Raw genomic sequence first — 24,379 nt, 5'->3', positions numbered from 1 at the left:
GGGAAGTTTAGATTGGATATAAGGAGGAAATTCTTTCCTGTTAGGGTGGTGAGGCACTGGAATCGGTTGCCCAGGGAGGTTGTGAGTGCTCCATCCCTGGCGGTGTTCAAGGCCAGGTTGGACGAAGCCTTGGGTGGGATGGTTTAGTGTGAGGTGTACCTGCCTATGGCTGTGGGATTGGAACTAGATGATCTTGAGGTCCTTTCCAACCCTTAGTATTCTATGATTGATACTATGATTGTATGGTTTTGTTTGGGTTTTTAAGCAAGTCACAAAACACCTGTTCCTCCTCATCTTGGGAAGGAGGAAAATCTTCAATAACTTCAATACGGTTGAACAACACAGTTGTCCCACATGTACATGGAAGATCTGCCCTATCTGCAGCCTGGTGATGATTCACAAACCCTCCTGAGTTGTTTTAAGCTCTTACACAGAATGAGTGACAAAACCCTTCATGCAGATGTTGATGGACTCGCATAATTAGGACAGGATCCAGACACACTGTCTCATCTGTAACAGCCTCTGACTCATCAGCAGAGGGAGGGTTTCAAACATGTTTAGGCACAAGTACCTCCTTTTGCAGGACCTCACTGCTGCCTGCTGCAGCGTTTCTGGCCATTTTCACCAGAGCAGCAGATGCTCAACACAGACACCGACTGGACGTCAGGATATCGATGTTTTGGAACAACCTACAGTTTCCAGAGGGGTGCAAGTCTGATGTGCTCCTGCGTTTGAGATTATGCAGTATGAGCTGGAGTCAGCAAAATCATATTCTATTTAAATAATAATAAAAAAAATAGTAATAGAAAAGACTACTAGATGAAAAGCAGGAATATGTGTACCATATACACTCCACACTTTCCAAAACCTTCAGTGGACTAACTGCATTGCAGTGCATGGTGGGAGGAAAAAAGTTGTGTTAAATAAATTGACTATAGCAGCCACTGTGTGACTGTGGAGTTTGGCATGTATCAAAGAGAAAGCAGAAGACACAAAGCACTGTGACATTAACTGCCACCTAAATGTGGTCCTTGATGTGTACTTCTCTGCAGTCACCTACCATTACTGACCACATTACACGCCTCTGACATGAAGCTGAACTGATCCATGTTCCTAATACCTTTACATTCATGCACTTTATATTCCACACATGATGACTGTGCCTGTGGAGCCTAGTCCTTGACATCCACCAGCTCTCAGCCTGTGGTGGGAATAAATGACTTTGTCACTGCAGAGAAGTAGTGTGTAGGAAAAAAAGAATATGCACAATCTTATCGTCATTGCACTTTGACCAGGTCTGCCAAAGAAAAGGCTATATGCAAGGCCACAGTGGAGAATAGCCAGGCAGCATACCTGCTGTGCAGAAACCCCCACACTCTGGCACTACACCCTTCAGATCCCATTCAGGCATGAGAGAGCTGATCATCACTGGGAAAACAGGATGTTACCTCATTTGCAAGGCTGCAAAACACATGCCAGTCATTTCAAGCATATAAGAACTCTGATCAGAAAAACCTGCCACCTGAGAAATCACCTCAAATTGGCATTAAGCAGCTACTAACACGCTGAAGTAACCGCTAAAAAAAGATAATCTCTGAAAGATAATCCATCCCCCTTCTATTTTCCAGGAAATGCCACTAAGCTTAGGTAGTACCAGGTAGTACACAAAGTAATTATTTCTTCCCAGATATGTAAACCGGATTAAAAAGTCATGTCATCCCTTTTCCTTATTATTCTCCATTGCTACCAGTGGGCGCTCTTGGCTTTCCCAGCCTGCGGGAACTGCAAGCCTTTCTGTTCCTGCTGTGTGGATGATTAAAGAAGAATAATAATAATTGCTGATAGTGCACGTGGGTCTTGAGCAAGTCAAGGAGTGTTTGTGTGCATGAATGCAAGGTCAGGTTGGAAAACTGCCTGGGGAGTGACTTTTTAGAGTGGAATTTATAGTGACTGAAAACAGTCACTGTGATTGATGTGGTTTCTGTTTGGCTTCATAGCTCAGACCCATACCTGTATGCTATATATTACCATGCTGTAGCGAATAAAGGAAGATCTGGAACTAGTTGTGCAAGCACGGGGTGTGTGTGAAAGGAGAGAAAGGAGAGAAAGGAGAGAAAGGAGAGAAAACCTTTCCTTCAGGAGGAAGCTGAGGGAGGGCACTTGACCCAAACTAACCAAAGGGGTATTCCATACCACAGCATGTCATGCCCCGTATATAAACTGGGGGAAGTTACCCAGAAGGGTGATATCACTTCTCAGGTCGCGTTGGGTATCGGTTGGTGGGTGGTGAGCGGTTGTATTCTTCCCTTGTTATTTCCCTTATCATTATTATTATTATTGGTGGTAGCAGTAGTGGTTTCTGTTATACCTTAGTTCCTGGACTGTTCTTATCTCAACCCGTGGGAGTTACATTCTTTCGATTCTCCTCCCCATCCCTCCGGGAGCGGGGGAAGGAAGGGGGGGGGGAGAGAGTGAGCAGCTGTGTGGTTCTGAGTTGCTAGCTTGGCTTAAACCATGACATCATTATTATTAGTGGTGGTAGTAATGGTAGTTTTGTATTATACCTTAGTTTTTGGACCTGTGGGATTTGCATTCTGTTGATTCTCCTCCCCATCCTGTCAGGACCGGGGGGGAAGAATGATGAAATTTAACAAGGGCAAGTGTAGAGTCTTGCATCTGGGGAAGAACAACCCCATGTACCAGTACAGGTTGGGGGGTGACCTGCTGGAAAGTAGCGAAGGGGAAAGGGACCTGGGGGTCCTGGTGGATAGGATGACCATGAGCCAGCAATGTGCTCTTGTGGCCAAGAAGGCAAATGGCATCTTAGGGTGCATTAGAAAGGGTGTGGTTAGTAGGTCAAGAGAGGTTCTCCTCCCCCTCTACTCAGCCTTGGTGAGGCCGCATCTGGAATATTGCGTCCAGTTCTGGGCCCCTCTGTTCAAGAAGGACAGGGAATTGCTTGAAGGAGTCCAGCGCAGAGCCACAAAGATGATTAAGGGAGTGGAACATCTCCCTTATGAGGAGAGGCTGAGGGAGCTGGGTCTCTTTAGCTTGGAGAAGAGGAGACTGAGGGGTGACCTCATCAATGTTTACAAATATGTAAAGGGTAGGTGTCAGGATGATGGAGCTAGGCTTTTTTCAGTGATATCCAGTGATAGGACAAGGGGCAATGGGTGTAAACTGGAACATAGGAAGTTCCACGTTAACATCAGGAAGAACTTCTTTACTGTAAGAGTGACAGAGCACTGGAACAGGTTGCCCAGGGGGGTTGTGGAGTCTCCTACACTGGAGATATTCAAGGCCCGCCTGGACAAGTTCCTGTGTGATGTACTGTAGGTTACCCTGCTCTTGCGGGGGGGTTGGACTAGATGATCTTTTGAGGTCCCTTCCAACCCTTGGGGATTCTGTGGGTGGGGGGGGTGGTGAGCGAGCGGCTGTGTGGTTCTGAGTTAACGCCTGGACTTAAACCATGCTATTGACACATGAGTTCTGGATGAGCAAGTTTCTTGCTTTGATGAATAAAAGGCAACCCACAAGTTTTTGGCTGGTGATTTTATGCTTCCTGTGTAATATACAGGTACCTGCTGTGGGTGACCATGAGAAGCTTTTTATGACAGTCAGAGCCTCTCTCCTGCTGGACTTTGAGCATCCTGATTGAGTTTCAGACTGGACTTTATACTCTAGGGACTAGGGGATAGATAGAGGGTCCAAGATGCATGTTAATGGATCTGTATTGCCAAGAAGCTGGTACTTGTTAGAGCTTTCCGGTGAACTAAAAATATATCTTGATATTTTTCAGTTCCTGATGGCCTGTCTCATGGTTAGGTTGATGTTTACTGCCAAGATTTGTTCTTTTCTGCTTGAAAGATAACATGAAAGGCATCTGTGTCTGCCTGCTTGGGGCTCTGCAGTGACATCTCATTGCTCTTCATGCGGCGATAATGTTTATTTTTTGTAGTTAAATATTCTCTGCTACTACTTTTTTGTGTGTGTGGAGGGGTGTGTCATTTTGTTGGTTTTTTTTTTTCCTTATTATTTTTTCTTAGGACATCCTCATAGCACATGAAGCCCATTGGCTCTCATTTTCCCACGCAAACTTGACAGTCTTAGGCCATCTGTTATAAGAAGTTACTTGAAAAATCTCGACCTTGTTTTCTGTTTTTCAGATCTCAGTTTGCTAGAGGTAACAGTAATGTTGCAGCAAGAGGGCATTGATCTTGCTTTGAGAGAGCGGAAATGAATAGATGAAAAACAGACAAGATGTTGACAGAAAGTTTTATCTTTTTATGACACACTGGTGATATTTTCAGAACTGGTAGAGTGGTTAGGTTTTTTTAAGCTTTCATTGCCTTTGCATTAGGAAATCCCTCACTCTTTCTGGGGAACTTTGGAGCAGGTTCCTCTGTGTTGTGCTTTAAGCCCAGCTGGTAACTCAGAACCACGCAGCCACTTGCTCACTCCCCCCCTTCTTCCCCCCTGCTCTTGGTGGGATGGGGAGGAGAATTGAAAGAATGTAAACCCTACAGGTTTAGATAAGAACCATCCAATAACTAAAGCTGAAAACACAGCACTGCACCAGCTACTAAAGCTGCTGGTTTTGTTGAAGATGCAGATGTTATGCTGCAGGTTCCACTACCACTTTCAATTCGAAACAGGATTATTAGGACTGCACCACATGCGTATAAAGGTATTACGATGACTTTATTGATAAATGAAACTGGAAACCCCATAGGAGAAGTCATAGAAAAAACCTAGCAGTTAGGAGATTTGGGGGAATGGGGCCTCAAACAAAGCACAAGAGGTGATAACAGGAGGGGTGAGGTGAAAGAGAATCGACTCTCTCAGAAAGATATGTTTGCTGCCTTGCTGGAAGATGAGATAGCCCAAGATAAGATTGATGGCCTGGATAAGTGGATTCTTTGCTGGGTTGGAAACTGGCTGGATGGCCAAGCCCGAAGAGTGGTGGTAAATGGCATCACATCTAATTGGCGACCGGTCACTAGTGGTGTCCTTCAGGGCTCGGTGTTAGGCCTGTCTTGTTTAATATCTTCACAGATGATCTGGATGAGGGGACTGAGTGCACTCTCAGCAAATTTGTGGATGACACCAAGTTGGCTGGGAGTGCTGATCTGTTGAAGGATAGGAAGGCTCTGCAGATGGATCTGGACAGGCTGGATTGATGGGCTGTGGCCAATGGCATGAGGTTCAGCAAGGCAAAATTCCAGGCATTTGGGCCACAACAACCCCATGGAACGCTCCAGGCTTGGGGAAGAGTGGCTAGAAAGCTGCTGAGCGGAAAAGGACCTGGAGGTGCTGATTGACAGCCAGCTGAATATGAGCCAGTTTGTGCTCAGGCAGCCAAGAAGACCAATGGCATTCTGGCCTCTATCAGAAATAACAGACAGCTGGACCAGGGCAGTGATCATCCCCCTGTACTCGACACTGGTGAGGCTGCACCTTGAATACTGTGTTCAGTTCTGGGCCCCTCACTACAAGAGAGACATTGAGATGCTGGAGTGTGTCCAGAGAAGGGCAACAAAGCTGGTGAAGGGTCTGGAGAACAAGTCTTTTGGGAACTGGGTTTGTTTAGTCTGGAGAAGAGAAGGTTCAGGGGGGACCTTATGGCTCTCTACAACTACCTGAAAAGAGGTTGTAGTGAGGTGGGGCTGTGAAAGAAACAGTGTTGTTTTTACATATTGGGGCTGGGGCTAAGTTACTAAAGAAATGAAACAAAGGGTTTGAGATACCATAACTTAGAAAGACACTCTCTGTGGTTAAAGACAATATCTCTGGATGAAAGATACACTCTGTGGTTGAAAAGAATACTATCTTTGTACAACCTATGAAACTAAGCAGGTGCAGGGTGGTTAAACAGTATGTTAGGGTACCACATGTCTGCCAGAGAGTTATGAAATTGAACCATAAAAGGACATAAATAAGAGGAAAGGGCATACAAAATCGAGTAAGGGGAGATGTAAACAGAGGCGTGACAGTTAGCATGTAGATTATACATGTCGGATAGGCTGTAAACCTTAGAGTACCCAACCAATGGGGAAACAAGGGAGGGAAATTGTGGACGGGATATGAAATCTAAATCAAAGCTCTGCCTTTGCTGTGTGTGCCTACTTACCAGGACACCCGTTTTTGCAAAAATGTTAAATAAATAGATGCTGCTTCACTGTTTTGTCTACCTTGAGCTTTTACAAGAAAAGCTTTTATCTCACAGGGGTCAGTCTCTTCTCCAAGTAACGAGTGATAGTATAAGAGGTAATGGCCTCAAGCTGCGCCAGGGAAGGTTGACATTGGATATTAGGAAAACTTTCTTCACAGAGAGGGTGATCAGGTATTGGAACAAGCTCCCCAGGGAAGTGGTAGAGTCACCGTCCCTGGAACTGTTAAAAAATCATGTAGATGAGGCCCTCAGTGGTCGTCTTGGCAGTCATAAGGTAATGGTTGGACTTGATGTTCTTAAAGGTCTCTTCCAATCTAGTTGGTTCTATGATCCTAAACCCAAAGATGGCAAGATACAATCAACAATGCAGATAGATGCTCTCTGGGAAAATTCCAAGGCTACATATTTTCTTATTTGTGTGTGTCCCAAAATTACTTGTCACAGAACCCCTCAAAGCCAAACTTAGCTGTGTTCAACCCCTACAGAAGTGGTTGGTTACCCCTGTATCTAGCCTAGATCCACAAAGGGCAATGAAACGCATGTGTTATTCTCTTTTGTATATTCACAAAAAGTGTTATCTTTACTGATACACTGTTATGACTTATCAGCTTCCAAATACCAAAGATTATGTATCATGGATCAACCAATCTCCTTGGTTGAAAGGAACATTCCTTACACAATGGATTAATGATTTGCTTATGTTTGAGTATCTGGAGAGTTGTGAACATGTTCTGTTTATTCTCTAGACAAAGATAGTTTGGCTTAGCTCTAACCTGAAGGAAATCAGGATTTCTAAAAATCTGCTGAGGTGGCCAATAATCCTTGAGGAGCTGTGATACACATAGATATCCAGATTAAATGAGGAGTTATGAGTAACCCTTACTGGGAGGGTTTAAATGGAAAACCGAAAGAGAAAATTACTACATAAGGAACAGTCTGTCCCTACATCCATGCTCTCTTCAATGAGCACAGCATTAAAGGAGAAAGTCGCATCTAAAATGCTGTGTAAGCATCTTGACAGCTAGTTAGTTGGATAACACAGAAAACCACTTGGAGCTGGATCTAAAACATGGATAATTATGTGCTTGGTTTTCTTTTATTTCTGTTTATCTGTAGCATCTCTTTTATTATTCTCTGGACTGCAGAAAGAAATTATTCTTGATTTTTATTTCAATGTTTGTCTCTAGAACAAAAAATTATTTCCAGGGTGCTGGCTGGCAAATTTAATTCCCACAGCATGTTAATCCTTAAAACTGCACTACATAAAAGCTTTCTCACAGACCATAGCACCTTCATACAAGACTAAAAGATAACCAGTATGTGCCTGAACCTAAAAGGCTTCCCCAAATATTTAACAACACTGCTATTCACTGGATCCAGCCATTTTCCAGGTAGCTCAGATTACATGCAGCGTCTGACTCCCAAAAGCTTGAAGCACAAGAAAAGGAGCCAGAAGGACACTGACAGAATCTGCTCCCACAATTGTAATTTAAGGAGGGGCAATCCCTACTGCTGGAAACACTCAGAATATTAGCTTGCTGTCTGTAAAATGGGCTCTTGTTTGGGCAGGGAAGAGGAAGTGAAGGTCCTCTGCTCCACGTACATCTAGTGCCTAGTAGAATTGGGCTCTGGGTTCAGCTGGAGACCCTCAAATATATCATTCATCAACACAGACACCCAGTCATAATAAAGCTGCAGCAATCTCTCTGCCAGCCAGTGCTTTGTGTAAATGACCCATTACAGAAGAATAGGCTTCCCAGTTTTCCGTGGGTTCCCTCACTACCTGCTTAATCATCAAACCATACAAATTATGGAGTGAGATGAACCTTGGCACCTGGCTCTTAAAGTCATAGGTTATGGTGCTAGTAAAGTGATAAAACTCTCTAAGGTAGACCACATAACTGCACTCTGCTCCCCTTCTAGATACACCTCTTGTCTTGCCTCTTAGTTCTGTTGTGATCTCACTTAAACCTGACAAATATCAACCAAAGTAAAAAGCAGAAAGCTACCAGGTGCTCTTCCTCTGAACTATTAAGCAACAAACCCCATCAAAACTATCTTCATTTTAGCAAAGAGGAATTTGTTAGTGTAAAGTACCTGGGCAGTGACTGAACCCTGTGACTGTCCTTATGGGAAAAAGCTACTTGCTATTCTTGGTAAAGGGAAAGATAATGTTTCTTTATGTTAGGGATAGGCTGGAGAGTATGGAACTCTGTCTGGGGGCAGGTGAGCAGTTTACAGAGAGTTTGTGAGTCAGGGTTAAAGGGAAAACAGCCATGGGAGACATTACTGTGGGAATCTGTTACAGGCCGCCTGATCAAGGAGAACCTGTGGATGAAGCACTCTACAGGCAGATAGGAAAAGCCTCACGCTCGCAGGCCCTTGTTCTCATGGGGGATTTCAACCACCCTGACATCTGTTGGAACGATGGCACTGCACGGCACAAGCAATCCAGGAGGTTCCTCGATTGTGTGGAAGACAACTTCTTTCTGCAAGTAATAGAGGAGCCGACAAGGAGAGGTGCCATGCTTGACCTTGTGCTCACCAACAGGGAAGGGCTTGTTGAGAATGTGGTACTCCAGGGCAGCCTTGGATGCAGCGATCACGAGATGGGCGAATTTGAGATCCCCAGGACAGTGAGAAGAGCGTGTAGCAAGCTCACTGCCCTGGACTTCAAAAGAGCAGACTTTGGTCTCTTCAGGAACCTGCTTAGTAAGGTTCCATGGGATACAGCCCTGGAGGGCAGGGGGGCCCAAGACTCTTGGTTGATATTCAAGGATCACCTGCTACAAGCTCAGGAGTGCTGCATCCCAACTAGAAGGAAGTGTGGCAGAAGGGCCAGGAGACCTCCTTGGATGGATAAGGAGCTGCTGAGGAAAATTCAAAGGAAAAAAGAGGCTTATAAAAAATGGAAGCAAGGACAGGCGTCCTGGGTAGAGAACAGGGATGTTGTCTGGGAAGCTAGGGACCAGGTTAGGAAGGCTAAGGCCCAGTTAGAATTAAACCTAGCCAGGGATGTTAAGGATATCAGGAAGGGATTCTACAGGTATGTAGCAAACAAAAAACAGACTAGGGACAAAATAGGCCCCCTGAGGAAGCTTTCGGGAGAACTGGCAATTCAGGATTTGGAGAAGGCAGAGGTTCTGAATGACTTCTTCGCCTCGGTCTTCACTGGCAAAGGCTCTGACTGCACCACCCAGTTCTTAGAAGGTAGACACAGGGACTGTGAGAATGAAGACCTTGGGCCCACTGTAGGAGAGGATCTAGTTCGAGAGCATCTTAAAAATCTGAACACGCACAAGTCTGTGGGACCTGATGGAATCCATCCGCGGGTCCTGAAGGAGCTGGCAAATAAAGTTGCTAAGCCACTGGCCATCGTATTTGAAAAATCATGGCAGTCAGGTGAAGTTCCCGATGACTGGAGAAAGGGAAATATAACCCCCATTTTCAAGAAGAGGAAAATGGAAGACCTGGGGAATTACAGACCAGTTGGTCTCACCTCTGTGCCTGGTAAAATCTTGGAGCACATTCTCCTGGAATTCATGCTAAGGCACATGAAAAACAGCGAGGTGCTTGGTGACAGCCAGCATGGTTTCACTAAGGGGAAATCCTGCCTTACCAATTTGTTGACCTTCTATGATGGGGCTATGGAACTGATGGACAAGGGTAAAGCAGTTGACATCATCTACCTGGACTTGTGCAAAGAATTTGACACTGTCCCACACAACATCCTTCTCTCTAAATTGGAGAGATACCAATTTGATGGATGGACCACTGGGTGGATAAAGAACTGGCTGGATGGCCGCATACAAAGAGTTGTGGTCAATGGCTCTATGTCCGGCTGGAGACCGGTAACGAGTGGTGTCCCTCAGGGATCGGTGTTGGGACCGGTCTTGTTTAACATCTTCACCAAGCTGTGTGGTCCGGTTGATATGCTGGAGGGAAGGGATGCCATCCAGAGGGACCTTGACACAATTGTGAGATGGGCTGATGCCAACCTTATGAAGTATAACCATGCCAAGTGCAGGTTCCTACACCTGGGTCAGACCAATCCCAGGCACAGCTACAGACTGGGCAAAGAAGAGATTCAGAGCAGCCCTGCAGAGAAGGACTTGGGGGTGCTGGTCGATGAGAAAATGAACATGAGCTGGCAGTGTGCGCTCCAGCCCAGAAAGCCAACCGTATCCTGGGCTGCATCAAAAGGACCGTGACCAGCAGGTCAAAGGAGGTGATCCTGCCCCTCTACTCTGCTCTTGTGAGACCTCACCTGGAGTGTTGTGTGCAGTTCTGGTGTCCTCAACATAAAAAGGACATGGAACTGCTGGAACAAGTCCAGAGGAGGGCCACGAGGATGATCAGGGGACTGGAGCACCTCCCGTATGAAGACAGGCTGAGGAAGTTGGGGCTGTTCAGCCTGGAGAAGAGAAGACTGCATGGGGACCTCATAGCAGCCTTCCAGTACCTGAAGGGGGCCTATAGGGATGCTGGGGAGGGACTCTTCGTCAGGGACTGTAGTGACAGGACAAGGGGTAAAGGGTTCAAACTTAAACAGGGGAAGTTTAAATTGGATATAAGGAGGAAATTCTTTCTTGTTAGGGTGGTGAGACACTGGAATCGGTTGCCCCGGGAAGTTGTGAGTGCTCCATCCCTGGCGGTGTTCAAGGCCAGGTTGGATGAGTCCTTGTGTGGGATGGTTTTGTGTGAGGTGTCCCCTGCCCATGGCAGGGGGGTTGGAACTAGATGATCTTGATGTCCTTTCCAGCCCTAACTATTCTATGATTCTATGATTCTATGTTTTTCAGAAACTAACTTAATGGGGGTGGGGAGGGAAGCAAGGAATCAAAAATAAATTCTACTTTGCAACAAGTTAAATTACTCAGTTCCCCCAAATGACAGGCTTGGTCAGAAGTATTGGAATTTTAAGAAATACTCCTTTAAAAACAACTTCCACAGAGCAAAGCTCCCTCTCCATGACTGAAAGGCATGTGAGCAACCTAGGTCATTCTGTCTAGGCTTGCTTTTTTTTTTTTTCCTTTCTTTCTACAATTTAATTGATGGGGTGTGTGGTGGTAGGGCCATGTTGCATTTTTACCACTCCTTACTTTTTTTTACAGAGTTGCACCTCTGACACAAATTTTCCCCTCACTGCAGGAGCAAAGCAGGCATGTGCCACTAGCACATCAGTACCATCCTTGTTGGGGGCAAGGTAGAAAAAGAAATTCCAGCATCATTTCTGTCTATGCTTTCTCTCATCATCCTTGCCTGCCAAAGCAGGAGGAAAAATAATGGCCACATGGAGATACTGTCTCTGCATGCTTTAAGCAATTTGTTATCCTCAGAAGTTGCAAAGAAAGCAAGACTGTCTAGGCATTGTGTTAATGATACTGTCAAGAGGCCAAAATAAAGTGCCACACCACAGCCCAGCCTTCTGCTATCAGCACTACTGTCCCACACTCTTTTAGGCAATCAGGGTAACAGACTGGAGAACGTGCCAGTGGTCTGGAAAAGTTCTCAACAATTGGCTTTTACTGATAAGAACCTGGATCTGCTCAGAGTATGATTCTGCCACATGCTGATGGCTATACAAAGCACAACAATACTGTAGTTTTCCCACACAACTATTTTGCAACTATAAAAAATACCTACAACAAAAACAGTTTGGTGGGAGGGGATTCCTTATATTTTTGTATGTGGCTGCTGTCAGCAGGCTGAAATTGTGATATGCTACACAGCCAACCTGGCTGACTTCACTGGAGCCCTGCAAAAGACAAGTCCTCAGATGAAAAGCTATTGCTTGTGTTTCCACCACAAGACAAGAAAGGACAACAATATTCAGCATCTGGCCAAAACATGTTTCTAGCTTGTCCTGGGTTTAGCAGTAGCAGTCATTTTTCCCCTTAGTAGCTGGTGCAGCACTGTGTTTTGACTTTCAGCCTGGGAACAGAGCTGATAACATCGATGTTTTCAGTTGTTGCTAATTAATGTTTACTCTGACCAAGGACTTTGTGAGTCTCATGTTCTGCCAGGGACGAGGGGAGGCTGGGAGGAAGCAGAGGCAGGGCACCTGACCCAAGCTAGCCAAAGAGGTATTCCATACCACAGCACATCATGCCCGGGGAGGTAACTGGGAGTCAACCTGAAGGGCACGGGCTCTCTTCTGGGGGTCGGGCTTGTTTTGGCAGGTGGTATTGTATTCTCTTCCCTTGTTATTTTCTCTTATCATTATTATCATTGGTGGTAGCAGTAGTGATTTGTGTTATACCTTAGTTACTGGACTGTTCTTATCTCAACCCATGGGAGTTGCATTCTCTCGATTCTCATCCCCATCGCTACGGGAGCGGGGGAGGGGGGGAATGAGTGAACGAGCTGTGTGGCTGGGTTTAAGCCACGACATAGCTGCATCAAAAACGCACACAGATTCCATCCAAAGGTCAACAGTTACAGTTTTCGAAGAGGAATGTGCTGCTTTTGAGAGGCAATCTTGTCACTGTGATCCACTTCCCCTACTGAGGGCAGTCAATCCATTGTTCTCACTGAAAATGAGAAAGGGCTCAAGACATCTGAAATGAAAACTGCCCTTAAAACAAAATCATCCTAAACCATAAACACAGACTGATGCATAACAGATTGATGCTACTTGCAGTAAGCAACTCTAAAAGACACGCTTTCTCCCTCGTTTCGCATAAAAAAACCCCACAGCAAAACCCCCAAGTATCTCTAGAGTCCAGAGCATGTGATCGGGCTGTAGGCATTCTGTAACATATTACACTTCATAGTACAAAACAAAAACTATCCTGTCTCTATACTGTTTAAATGTGAATTTACTGCCTATCTACTTTTTGAAGCCAATCACATGCTAATAAAGCTGGGATATGTAACAAGTTAGTTTTTCCACTTCATTAACGTTATAAAGAAGTTTAAACTGCATACATGTTCTGATTTAGGTTTCTGTAAGACAAGGACTTTATCCACTCATTCTTACAATGAAGGAATAGGGAATACTAAAAGGTATTCTTAGAGGCAGACAAGGAAGACAGTGAAGTGCAGAACGTACCTTCCACTGCAAAGAATGGAACCACTGATCCCGCAGGTAACTGTTTGCAGCCTGTAACAAAAAAAAGTTACAGAATCATTAATTTTCTACCAGCATTTCAGATCACCCAGCCAAAACTAAGCAAATCACGCATGTGTGCCCTAAAACTAATGAGGCTACACTCACCATATTCTTCCAAACCTTATGAACCTGGTTAACTTAACATCCAGCTTCATCAGAATGAAGGAAAATCTTCGCTCAAAGCTACAACATCATATTATAGCCAGTGTATTTTCACAGAAAACAGTGACATGAAGATCTAGCTACAAATCACAGAATAGTTAGGGTTGGAAAGGACCTCAAGATCATCTAGTTCCAACCCCCCTGCCATGGGCAGGGACACCTCACACTAAAACATGTCACACAAGGCTCTGTCCAACCTGGCCTTGAACACCACCAGGGATGGAGCATACACAACTTCCTTGGGCAACCCATTTCAGTGCCTCACCACCCTCACAGTAAAGAACTTCCTCCTTATATCCAATCTAAACTTCCTCTGTTTAAGTTTGAACCCGTTACCCCTTGTCCTATCACTACAGTCCCTAATGAAGAGTCCCTCCCCAGCAGCCCTATAGGCCCCCTTCAGGTACTGGAAGGCCGCTATGAGGTCTCCATGCAGCATTCCCTTCTCCAGCCTGAACAGCACCAACTTTCTCAGCCTTGTCTTCATACGGGAGCTGCTCCACTCCCCTGATCATCCTCGTGGCCCTCCTCTGGACTTGTTCCAACAGTTCCATGTCCTTTTTACGTTGAGGACACCAGAAATGTACACAACACTCCAGGTGAGGTCTCACAAGAGCAGAGTAGAGGGGCAGGATCACCGCTTTCTACCTGCTGGTCACGCTCCTTTTGATGCAGCCCAGGATACGGTTGGCTTTCTGGGCTGCAAGCGCACACTGCCAGCTCATCTTCATTTTCTCATCGACCAGCACCCCCAAGTCCTTCTCTGCAGGGCTGCTCTGAATCTCTTCTCTGTCCAACCTGTAGCTGTGCCTGGGATTGGTCTGACCCAGGTGTAGGAACCTGCACTTGGCATGGTTAAACTTCATAAGGTTGGCATCAGCCCATCTAACAATTGTGTCAAGGTCCCTCTGGATGACATTCCTTCCCTCCAGTGTATCAACCAAACCACACAGCTTGGTGTCATCGGCAAACTTCCTGAGGGCTCACTCAATCCCACTGTCCATGTCACCGATGAAGATGTCGAACAAGACCAGTCCCAACACTGACCCCTGAGGGACACCACTCGTTACCGGTCTCCAGCCGAACATTGAGCCATTGGCCACAACTCTTTGTGTGCGGCCATCCAGCTAGTTCTTTATCCACCAAGTGGTCCATCTATCAAATTGATGTCGCTCCAGTTTAGAGACAAGGATGTCATGCGGGACAGTGTCAAACACTTTGCACAAGTCCAGGTAGATGACGTCAACTGCTCTACCCCTGTCCATCAGTTCCATAGCCCCATGTCCTGGGTTCAGCAGTAGCAGTCCTCTTTACTCCTTCTTAGTAGCTGATGCAGCACTGTGTTTTGACTTTCAGCCTGGGAACAGCGCTGATAACACCGATGTTTTTAGTTACTACTCAAATGTTTAGTCTGACCAAGGACTTTCTGAGTCTCATGTTCTGCCAGGGAGGAAGGGGAAGCAGGGAGGAATCAGAGACAGGACACCTGACCCAAACTAGCCAAAGAGAAATTCCATACCACAGCATGTCATGCCCAGGATGTAACTGAGACTTACCCAGAAGGGCTAGTTTACTGCTTGGTCGGGCTGAGTATCGGTCGGCGCATGGTATTGTATTCTCTCCCCTTGTTATTTATCTTGTCATTATTATTATTGTTGGTAGTAGTAGTGGTTTGTTTTATACCTTAGTTACTGGACTGTTCTTATCTCAACCCGTGGGAGTTACATTCTTTCGATTCTCCTCCCCATCCCTCGGGGGGGGGGGGGGGGGGGGAGGGAAGGAAGGGGGGAGTGAGCAAGCGAGACTGCATGTCTGACATAGTTTAAAACACGACACCCCCTCATAGAAGGACACCAAATTGATTCAGGCAGGATTTCCCCTTAGTGAAGCCATGCTGGCTGCCACCAAACCCCTTGTTGTTTTTCATGTGCTTTAGCATGCCTTCCTGGAGAATGCTCCAAGATTTTGCCGGGCACAGAGGTGAGACTGACTGGTCTGTAGTTCCCTGGGTCAAATGCAAAACACTGAACCAAAACCTTACAAAACATTAACCTCCTATAAAACAGTGTACGAGACAAAGACTGAAAAGTCCTCCCTGGTTTCTTTTAGGCTTTGGTCAGATCTTTAATGTCTGTAGGACATTTGCTTTTGCTATTAATCATCAGGAGCAGAGTAGTAAGATGGGTTGAAATTTTACATGGGGGAAGGCATCCATATTCTAGTTTCTCTTCTTGTACTGCTCCTCAGCTGACCCCAAAGCAATTCAAACAACATCTTAACTCTTTCAGTGATATTAAAACAGAGTGAAAATCGTAACACACACAGATGTGCAACTACATGCACAGACTGCTTGCAGCAATGGCATAAATGTTGCAACAATCACTCCCAGCAATCGCCTGTTTTTGTCCGTATTGAGCACAGCTGCCAGAAATGCTCAGTGTGAAGCCAGGTTCATAGCCAATGAAGGAATAGTTCAATGCTTCCAAAGGTCAAAAGGCTTGGTATCAAAAAATATAAAAACATCTACAGTGACATAAATATGCATGCCTTAACAAGGTGACATTATTTTGAAATATTTGAGTGGGTAGAGATGCCCTATGGCTTTTCCAACGCTATCTCATCACTGCCAATGAGCAATTTTTACTTACAATTCAAAATGTTTTACGCAACCAGTGAAAATTACAGCATAGCCTACAAATCCATGTTAAAAAACAAGCAAAAATAAAAAGTGAGGTACCTCACCAGCTAAATGGCACATACTTATAGCAAATTAAAGCATCATTCATGAAATTTCATTCCCCAACACCATTTCAGATAATTATTCAAAATCCAAACCACAGAATGAATTTAATTTCCTGACACTGGTTCAGTTCACTGATATTGGCAAGAATACTGGAAGTACAAATGATGAATGGTTACCAAAACCATGCTTAATCTCAAGGTCAGATACTGATGTCTTAGTGACATAAATTTGGACTGGTTTCTCTGAATTAAATGTAATAATACTCATTTAGATATGTATTACATATTATTTATGTATGAAATAATGCTCTTCCAGTAGATCTCTAGGCAATAAAGCATAATAAATCTGTGATAAATAATCTTGGCTGACCACAGAGTTTATCAAAACCAAACTTCCCATTTCATGAAGAATGCTGACATATCAGAATATGAATTTTCTACAAATTGAAACAAAAAGTATAACTCCTTTTTCTTTCTTTTTTTTTTTTTTTTTTAAGATGCGTTCATCCTGGAATTGTGTTCTGAAGGATTTTATAGTCTAATATTTAGGGTGTAAATGTTCAGTCAGGAAAAGCCACCTGGGATCAGCTCCAGTACCAAGTTTGCTCATAGGATTAATTTAATCAGCTTCAGACTGCTCAGGGGAGCAAAGTTGTGCAAAAGATTAAATGTCTGCATATGCAGAGCTTTGGTCAACATGAATAAATTTGCATTTCTGCTCAAAAAGGGGAAGTATTTTTCTCTGCACCCAAACTACTTCATTTCTTAGTCAATAAGTATGAATACACTTTTTTATTAAAAAGCAGCAAACTTTTTAAAAGCAGATTTTTTTTTTTTTGATCACAGAAGTAGGAAGCTGAACACTCGTTTCATGCAAGCATTACAGCCCCTGCAGTGATTTCTACCCAGGCAAGTAGGAGACAAAATAGGAACCTGTGTGCTGCTGAGAAACAGAACAGAAACTCTGCAGGAAACCAACCACTCCAGAAATGACAGTGAAGACCTCTGCCTAATATACTCATAGCACCACTGATATCAATTCTTCTACAGCAGCAAGCATCAGCAGAAAATTTATCATTTCTACCACACCACACATGCCATGCTACCAAGTTCGTTTAACAGTAAGTTAGCACTACGGCATCCCCTTTTACTGGCATATGTGTTACTCAGAATAAAAAAAGAGGCTTGTCAGAGTAGCAAAAGCACTTTTACTTGCAACAACATTCTTCACACATAGCCTTCTAAGGGATTTGGCCATCTGAAAAGGTGTGGCAATAAATGGGAATTGATTATCTAGACTTTTTTAACTCTTCCTGGTTTCATTCTATGTTTATTTTTCTATCATCTCCCTTGCTTGCTTTCTGTTCAGTGGGATAGGGTTTTGATATGATTTCCTCCAGCTAAAATTCATTACTGTGATCCATAAAATATTGAAGGATTTATGCAACAATTTATTATCAGCCAAAGGAACAGCAGAGCAGAACAGCTCAGGGCTGCAGGAAGTCAAACCCCCATGGCACACACACTGCTGCTTCATGCAGACTGTAAAAAAAATTTATACTGCTGATGCAAACCCCAGTGTTGCACCTCCACGACGTGGGCAGGCCTGCAAGTGAAATCTGCTACTGTTCTGGCTTAACTCCAGGAAAAGAGAGAGTTGCTGGTAATTGCTAGAAATGCTATTTTCCTCCTTAAAATATTTCCCATCTCTGCTGGTGTTGTGATTTAAGACCAGCCGGTAAATCAGAACCACGCAGATGCTTGCTCACTCCACCCCTTCTTCCTCCCCCTGCTCCTGGAGGGAAGGGGAGAAGAATCAAAAGAATGTAACTCCCACGGGTTGAGATAAGAACAGTCCAGGAACTAAGGTATAACACAAAACCACTACAGCTACCAAAAATAATAATAAAGATATGGGAAATAACAAGGGAAGACAATACAACTGCTAATCACCTGCCGACCAATACCTAGCCCAACTCAAGCAGCAATCTAACCCTTCCAGGTAACTTCCCCAAGTTTATATACTGGGCATGACAGGCTGTGGTATGGAATACCCCTTTGGTTAGTTTGGGTCAAGTGCCCTCCCTCAGCTTCCTTCTGACTTCCCCTCCTCCCTGGCAGAACATGAGACTCAGAAAGACCTTGGTCAGAGTGAATATTGCTTAGCAACAAAAAAAACATAGGTGCTATCAGAATTGTTCCCAGGCTGAAAGTCAAAAACACAGCACTGCACCAGCTACTAAGACTGAGAAAAATGACTGCTACTGCTGAACCCAGGACAGTATCTACCCCTTATTCCATACCATTCACATCATGCTCAGATCTCACATTTTTCAATATACCATCATTCTAGTCTCACATGTATATATATATGTATACACATCCACACGCACACAGAGTGAGAGATCATTCCTTAGTTCATGGACCAATCCCTATAAAGCTGCTGAGTTAATCCGGTCCATGATGTCAGGCTCCATCTCTTGTAACAGTATTTCAGAGCAGGACAGAGGTTTGCAGTGTTGGATTCTTGCCTACTGATGACACCGCGGAAATCGTCTGGTCACTACTGAGCTCCTCTGGTTTCGCCAAAGTTCATTCTTTCTTTTGATGATGGGTAATCAGGGCCAGTCACTAGTGACCTGAAGATATATAGTTGGTGGGCTATAAAAGTGCTACATAGCAGCCAACAGCATATAACTGAGTTCATTGGCAGTTTTCCCCTAAAATCAAATACCCTTGAGGTATACATCAGACTTCCCCATCTTCCCACATTACCCATCAAGTATATCTGGGTCCCTGAGCAAAAGCAATCCCACGAGTGGGTTTGCCTTTACCTGAAGCAGGAATAACCCAGACTGTCTACAATAGCAAATTCTTTATGTGCACCACAGGAACTTTATCCCCTTCTACAGTATGTAAAAGTACTGAAAGGGCTGGATCGGCCCTGTTGGCAGATTGTCTGGTGTTGACCAACCAGGTGGCCTTTGATAAATGTGTATCCCAATGTTTGAAAGTTCCACCACCAATTGCTCTCAGTGTAGCTTTTAACAGCCCATTGTACTGTTTGATTTTCCCAGAGGCTGGTGCATGGTAGGGGATATGATATACCCACTCAATGCAATGCCCTTTGGCCCCAGTGTCTATAAGGCTGTTCCAGAGATGAGTCCCACTGACTGACTCAATTCTCTCTGAGGAGCCGTGTCACCACAAAATCTGTTTCTCAGGGCCCAGGATAGTGTTCCAGGCATTGGTGGGGGGCACAGCATATGTTTCCAGCCATTCGGTGGTTGCTCCCACCATGGTAAACACATGGTGCATGTCTGGGCTGGTGGGTGGGAGTGTGATATAGTCAATCTGCCATATTTGTACTTCAGCCAACATCCTCCATACCAAAGAGGCTTTAATTGTTTGGCTGGTTTAACTGCAGCACATGCTTCACAGTCATGAATAACTTGGGCAATAGGGTCCATTCTTAAGTACACCCCTCGATCACAAGCCCATCTATATGTTGCATCTCTGCCCTGATGGCCTGAAGTGTGATGGGCCCACCAGGCCAAAAATTATTCACCCGTATGTTACCAAAGTGAATCTGAGCCACTTGAATCTTAGCAGCTTTATCCACTTGTTGGTTGTTCTGGTGATCCTCAGTGGCCCGACTCTTGGGTACATGTGCATCTACATGGCAGACCTTCACCACCAGGTTCTGCACCCTGGCAGCAATATCTTGCCACAGTGCAGCAGACCAGATGGGTTTACCTCTGCGTTGCCAGTTGCTCTGCTTCCACTGCTGCAACCACCCCCACAGGGCATTTGCCACCATCCATGAGTCAGTATAAAGTATTGGCCACTTTTCTCGTTTAGCAATGTCCAGGGCCAGCTGGATGGCTTTCACCTCCCCAAACTGATACAATTCACTCTCTCCTTCAGGAGTTTCAGCAACATGATATCGGAGACTCCATACAGCTGTCTTCCATCTCTGAATGCTTTCCCACATTACGGCAGGACCCATCAGTAAGCAAGGCATATTGCTTTTCACTTTCTGACAGTTTATTATATGGTGGACCTCTTCAGCATGCATCACTTCCTCCTCTGGTGACATTCCAAAATCTTTGCCCTCTGGCCAGTCCATGATGACTTCTAGAATGCCTGGACGACTGGGATTTCCTGTTCAAGCTCGTTGTCTAATTAGTGCAGCCCACTTACTCCACGTAGCATCGGTTCCATGATGTGTAGAGGAGACCCTGCCTTTGAACATCCAGCCCAGCACAGGCAACCAGGATGCCAGGAGTAGCTGTGCTTCAGTGCCAATCACTTCCGAAGCAGCTCGAACCCCTTCATAGGCTGCCAGTATCTCTTTTATGGTTGGGGTATAGCTGGCCTCGGATCCTCTGTATCCATGACTCCAAAAGCCGAGGGGTCGACCTCGAGTCTCCCCTGGAGCTTTCTGCCAGAGGCTCCAGGTAGGACCATTCTCCCTGGCTATGGTATAGAGTACACAATTTACATATGGCCCAGACAGGACTGGTCCAAGGGCTACTGCATGATCTATCTCTCATTTAATTTGTTCAAAGGCTTGTTGTTGCTTAGGCCCCATTTAAAATCATTCCTCTTATGGGTCACATGATAGAGAGGGCTTACAATCAAACTGTAATTTGGGATGTGCATTCTCCAGAACCCCACAACACCCAAGAAAGCTTGTGCTTCTTTCGTATTAGTTGATGGAGACATTGCTGTTATCTTGTTGATCACATCTGTGGGCATATGGCGACTTTCAGCAACCACACAACAGAAGGTTCCTCTGAGAGACCAGGCAAGATGGACAGCTGCTCAATTTCCTCAGTCTTCAAAGCAGCAATACCAAAAGCCCATCGGTACCCTTTTGGGTCTTCGAAGCATCCTCTCCTGAGGTAGTCTATGCCGAGGATGCATGGAGCCTCTGGATCAGTCAAAATCTAGTCCTTTTGCCATTTCCTCCCAGTCAGGCTGATTTCAGCCTCCAGTACAGTCAACTCTTGGGATCCTCCTGTCACTCCAGAAATATAAATGGGTTCCACCCCTTGACAGCTTGATGGCATCAGGGTACGCTGTGCAATGGTATCTACCAGAGCCTTATACTTCTGTGGGACTGATGTGCCAGGCAATCTGATCCACACAGTCCAGTAAATCCGATTGTCCCTTACTTCCAGCTAGCTGGAGGCAGGGCCCCTCTAATAGTGATCACAACATTGGTCACTTAAGTCTTGTAGACAGGGATTATTCTTCATTATCACAGGAGCTGGAGGAAAGTCATCTCTTCCACTCCATCTGGGAACCTACTCACCAGAGACTGAAGCCGCAGCTCTCATGGGATGATGAGTCTTGGCCCTTGCTCCCCTCTTTTATTCGCTCACCCGTTCCTCCAAAGATGAAGTAGGTTTTCCATCCCACTTCGTCATGTCTTCTCTGTGATCCCTCAGGTAAAACCATAGGGTGGCCTGTGGCGTGTACCTCCTATATCTTCTCTCTCGAAGAATAGGACGCCTTTTGGTAATAGCTGAGATGTGTGTTGGTACACGTGAGGAGCTGCATAAATCAGATAGATCGTCCCTCAATTGTTTGAGATCCTGGGACAGTTTTTCCACAGCTGAGATGGTGGAAGGGGTGAGGTTGTCTTCGAACTCTCGGAGTTGACGAATCATTTCATCCACTGTTAGTGGTACTATGTCATTCCAGGTTACTGTTGCCAGTGAATGGGCATATGATATAAGGAGGAAACTCTTTCCTGTTAGGGTGGTGAGACACTGGAATCGGTTGCCCAGGGAGGTTGTGAGTGCTCCATCCCTGGCAGTGTTCAAGACCAGGTTGGATGAAGCCTTGTGTTGGATGGTTTAGTGTGAGGTGTCCCTGCCCATGGCAGGGGGGTTGGAACTAGATGATCTTGAGGTCCTTCCCAACCCTAACCATTCTATGATTCTATGATTCTATGATTCTATGATGACGGTGCATTCCGTGTTAGTTTTAGCCACATGGGTCGTGTACATTCAACTTTATCTGGGTCTATGGGTATATCCCCATTATTTGGCTTGATATGATAGATCATCTCTACGATGGCTGATTCCCTCAGAGACTGGATGCCTTTGTCTAAAGTAGTCCACTTGGCCGAACGACTCATAACATCGTCCTTGTATGGAAACCTTTCTTTCACAGCTGCCAAGAGCCACCTCCAAAGACTGAGGGACTTTTTCTCTCTTGCAATTGCTTTGTCAATTCCCCTTTCTCTAGCAAGTGATCCCAGCTGCTTGGCTTCACTACCTTCTAGTTCGTGACCATCGGCCCCATTGTCCCATCATCGGAGCAACCAGGTGATGATGTGCTCCCCTGGTTGACGGGTAAAATCTTTTCGCATATTCCATAGCTCGGTTGAGGTCCGAGGTCGAGAAGTCACCTCTTCTTTTTCTTTGTCATGTGATGATGACTCCTGCTCAAATACTGGACCAGGTGGTGAATACATTGTTTCTTCATCTTGATTCACCTTTCTTGCCTCTTTTCTCCTGCTTACAGGGGCAACCGATATTGGTACAAATTGGCCCTCTGGTTTAGCTGCAATGATTATCACTGTGGTTTGAGTAGCAACTGTACTTGTCGCTGGGGGTGGTGTAGCTGCTGTGCTTGGAGCTGGAGTAGCTGCGCTGACTGTTGCTTTGCCCTCAGATGCAGGGGCATTTTTTTCCTTTTGAAGGTGCTGGATAGTGTTGAACAAGGCCCAAACCTGACTCTGCTTAACTCTTGAAATCAGATGAAATGGTCGTGGTCAAAACACTCTGTATGCGTGCCAACATAGTGATCCCCATCACAATCAGCAAACAGGTCTCAACAGTATTAAAAGGCCATTCAAGAACTTCAAAGCTCTCAAATGATGCTGTAAATGGTCTGAGAGGGGAGCTGGGAAGGTAAAGGAATGGCTCCTTCACAGGTTGACCAACCGAGAAGGAGAAAAAAGATGTGTAATTGCTAAGCACCTTTATTATATACCTCCCAAAGTATAAAGGTGGTGTCCACACTGGGAACATAAGCCCGATCAGTCTCATGATCAATGATTCTATTGTATTACAAGTCATTATCATAAAGTACAATGAGACAAAACCTTAGCCCAAGGCCCACACTTGAAAAACACCAACACAGCAAATATTGCCTCTATGTAATATACAGCATTCTGAAACTGTGAGATCAAGTGAAATAACTTTGAGAGCCAACAAATCAGCATTGTGACGAGTGACTATGAATCCGGTCAGATCTGTCATTATCTCAACCGTTTGTGCCCCACGTTGGGTGCCAAAAAGAACTGTCGTGGTTTAAACCCAACCACAAAAGCTCATTCACTCACATCCCCCACATTTTCTTTTTCTCCCTCTTTGTTTCCTTCCCCACCCCCCCTCCCCTCCCCGCTCCCAGAGGGATGGGGAGGAGAATCGAGAGAATACAACTCCCACGGGTTGACATAAGAACAGCCCAGTAACTAAGGTATAACACAAATCACTACTGCTGCCACCAATGATAATACTGATAAGAGAAAATAACAAGAGAAGAGAATACGATACCACTGCCGAACGAGTTCGACCCATCCCCCCCAAAGAGAGACCGTGCCCTTCCGGGTAACTCCCCGTTACCTCCCTGGGCATGACGTGCTGTGGTATGGAATACCTCTTTGGCTTGCTTAGGTCAGGTGTCCTGTCTCTGCTTCCTCCCAGCTTCCCCTCGTCCCCGGCAGAGCATGAGACTCACAAAGTCCTTGGCTGGAATAAACATTACTTAACAACAATTAAAAACAATTGGTGTTATCAGCTCTCTTCCCAGGCTGGAAGTCAAAACACAGAGCTTGCACCAGTTGCTAAGAAGGAGAAAAACGGCTACTGGTAAACCCAGGACACCATACTATCCCATACACCCTGCCACTCATGACTGTCCAGCCTCGGGAAAATCTCTTGGTGGTCCTATAATGTCATCTAAGCTTAGACAAGACACAAACTTGACTCTGCTTCACTTTCGAGATCAGACGAAATGGTTGTGGTTAAAACACATATTGCATGTGTGCCAACATGGTGATCCCCATCACAATCAGCAGGCAGGTCTCAAGGGTACTCAAAGGCCATTCAAATCCTTCAGAACTCTCAAACAATGCTGCTTTACTTGTCACTGGGGCTGGTGTAGCT

General features: G+C 45.1%; 1 protein-coding gene across 7 annotated transcripts in view; it reads right to left on the bottom strand.

Moving 5' to 3' along the window:
- LOC136004242 (C-Maf-inducing protein-like) overlaps positions 1-24,379 on the bottom strand; it is a 236,563-nt gene that overhangs the window by 65,434 nt on the left and 146,750 nt on the right. For all 7 annotated transcript variants that reach the window (XM_065660551.1, XM_065660550.1, XM_065660552.1 and 4 more), the window contains one exon: positions 13,227-13,277. In XM_065660551.1, the coding sequence (XP_065516623.1) occupies positions 13,227-13,277 (51 nt within the window). The remainder of the gene's footprint in view (positions 1-13,226; positions 13,278-24,379) is intronic.

The sequence above is a fragment of the Lathamus discolor genome, chromosome W (genome assembly GCF_037157495.1).
Source record: "Lathamus discolor isolate bLatDis1 chromosome W, bLatDis1.hap1, whole genome shotgun sequence".
Taxonomy (NCBI): domain Eukaryota; kingdom Metazoa; phylum Chordata; class Aves; order Psittaciformes; family Psittacidae; genus Lathamus; species Lathamus discolor.
Note: the sequence above shows the minus strand (reverse complement) of the source record. Positions and strands in the feature narration are given on the sequence as shown.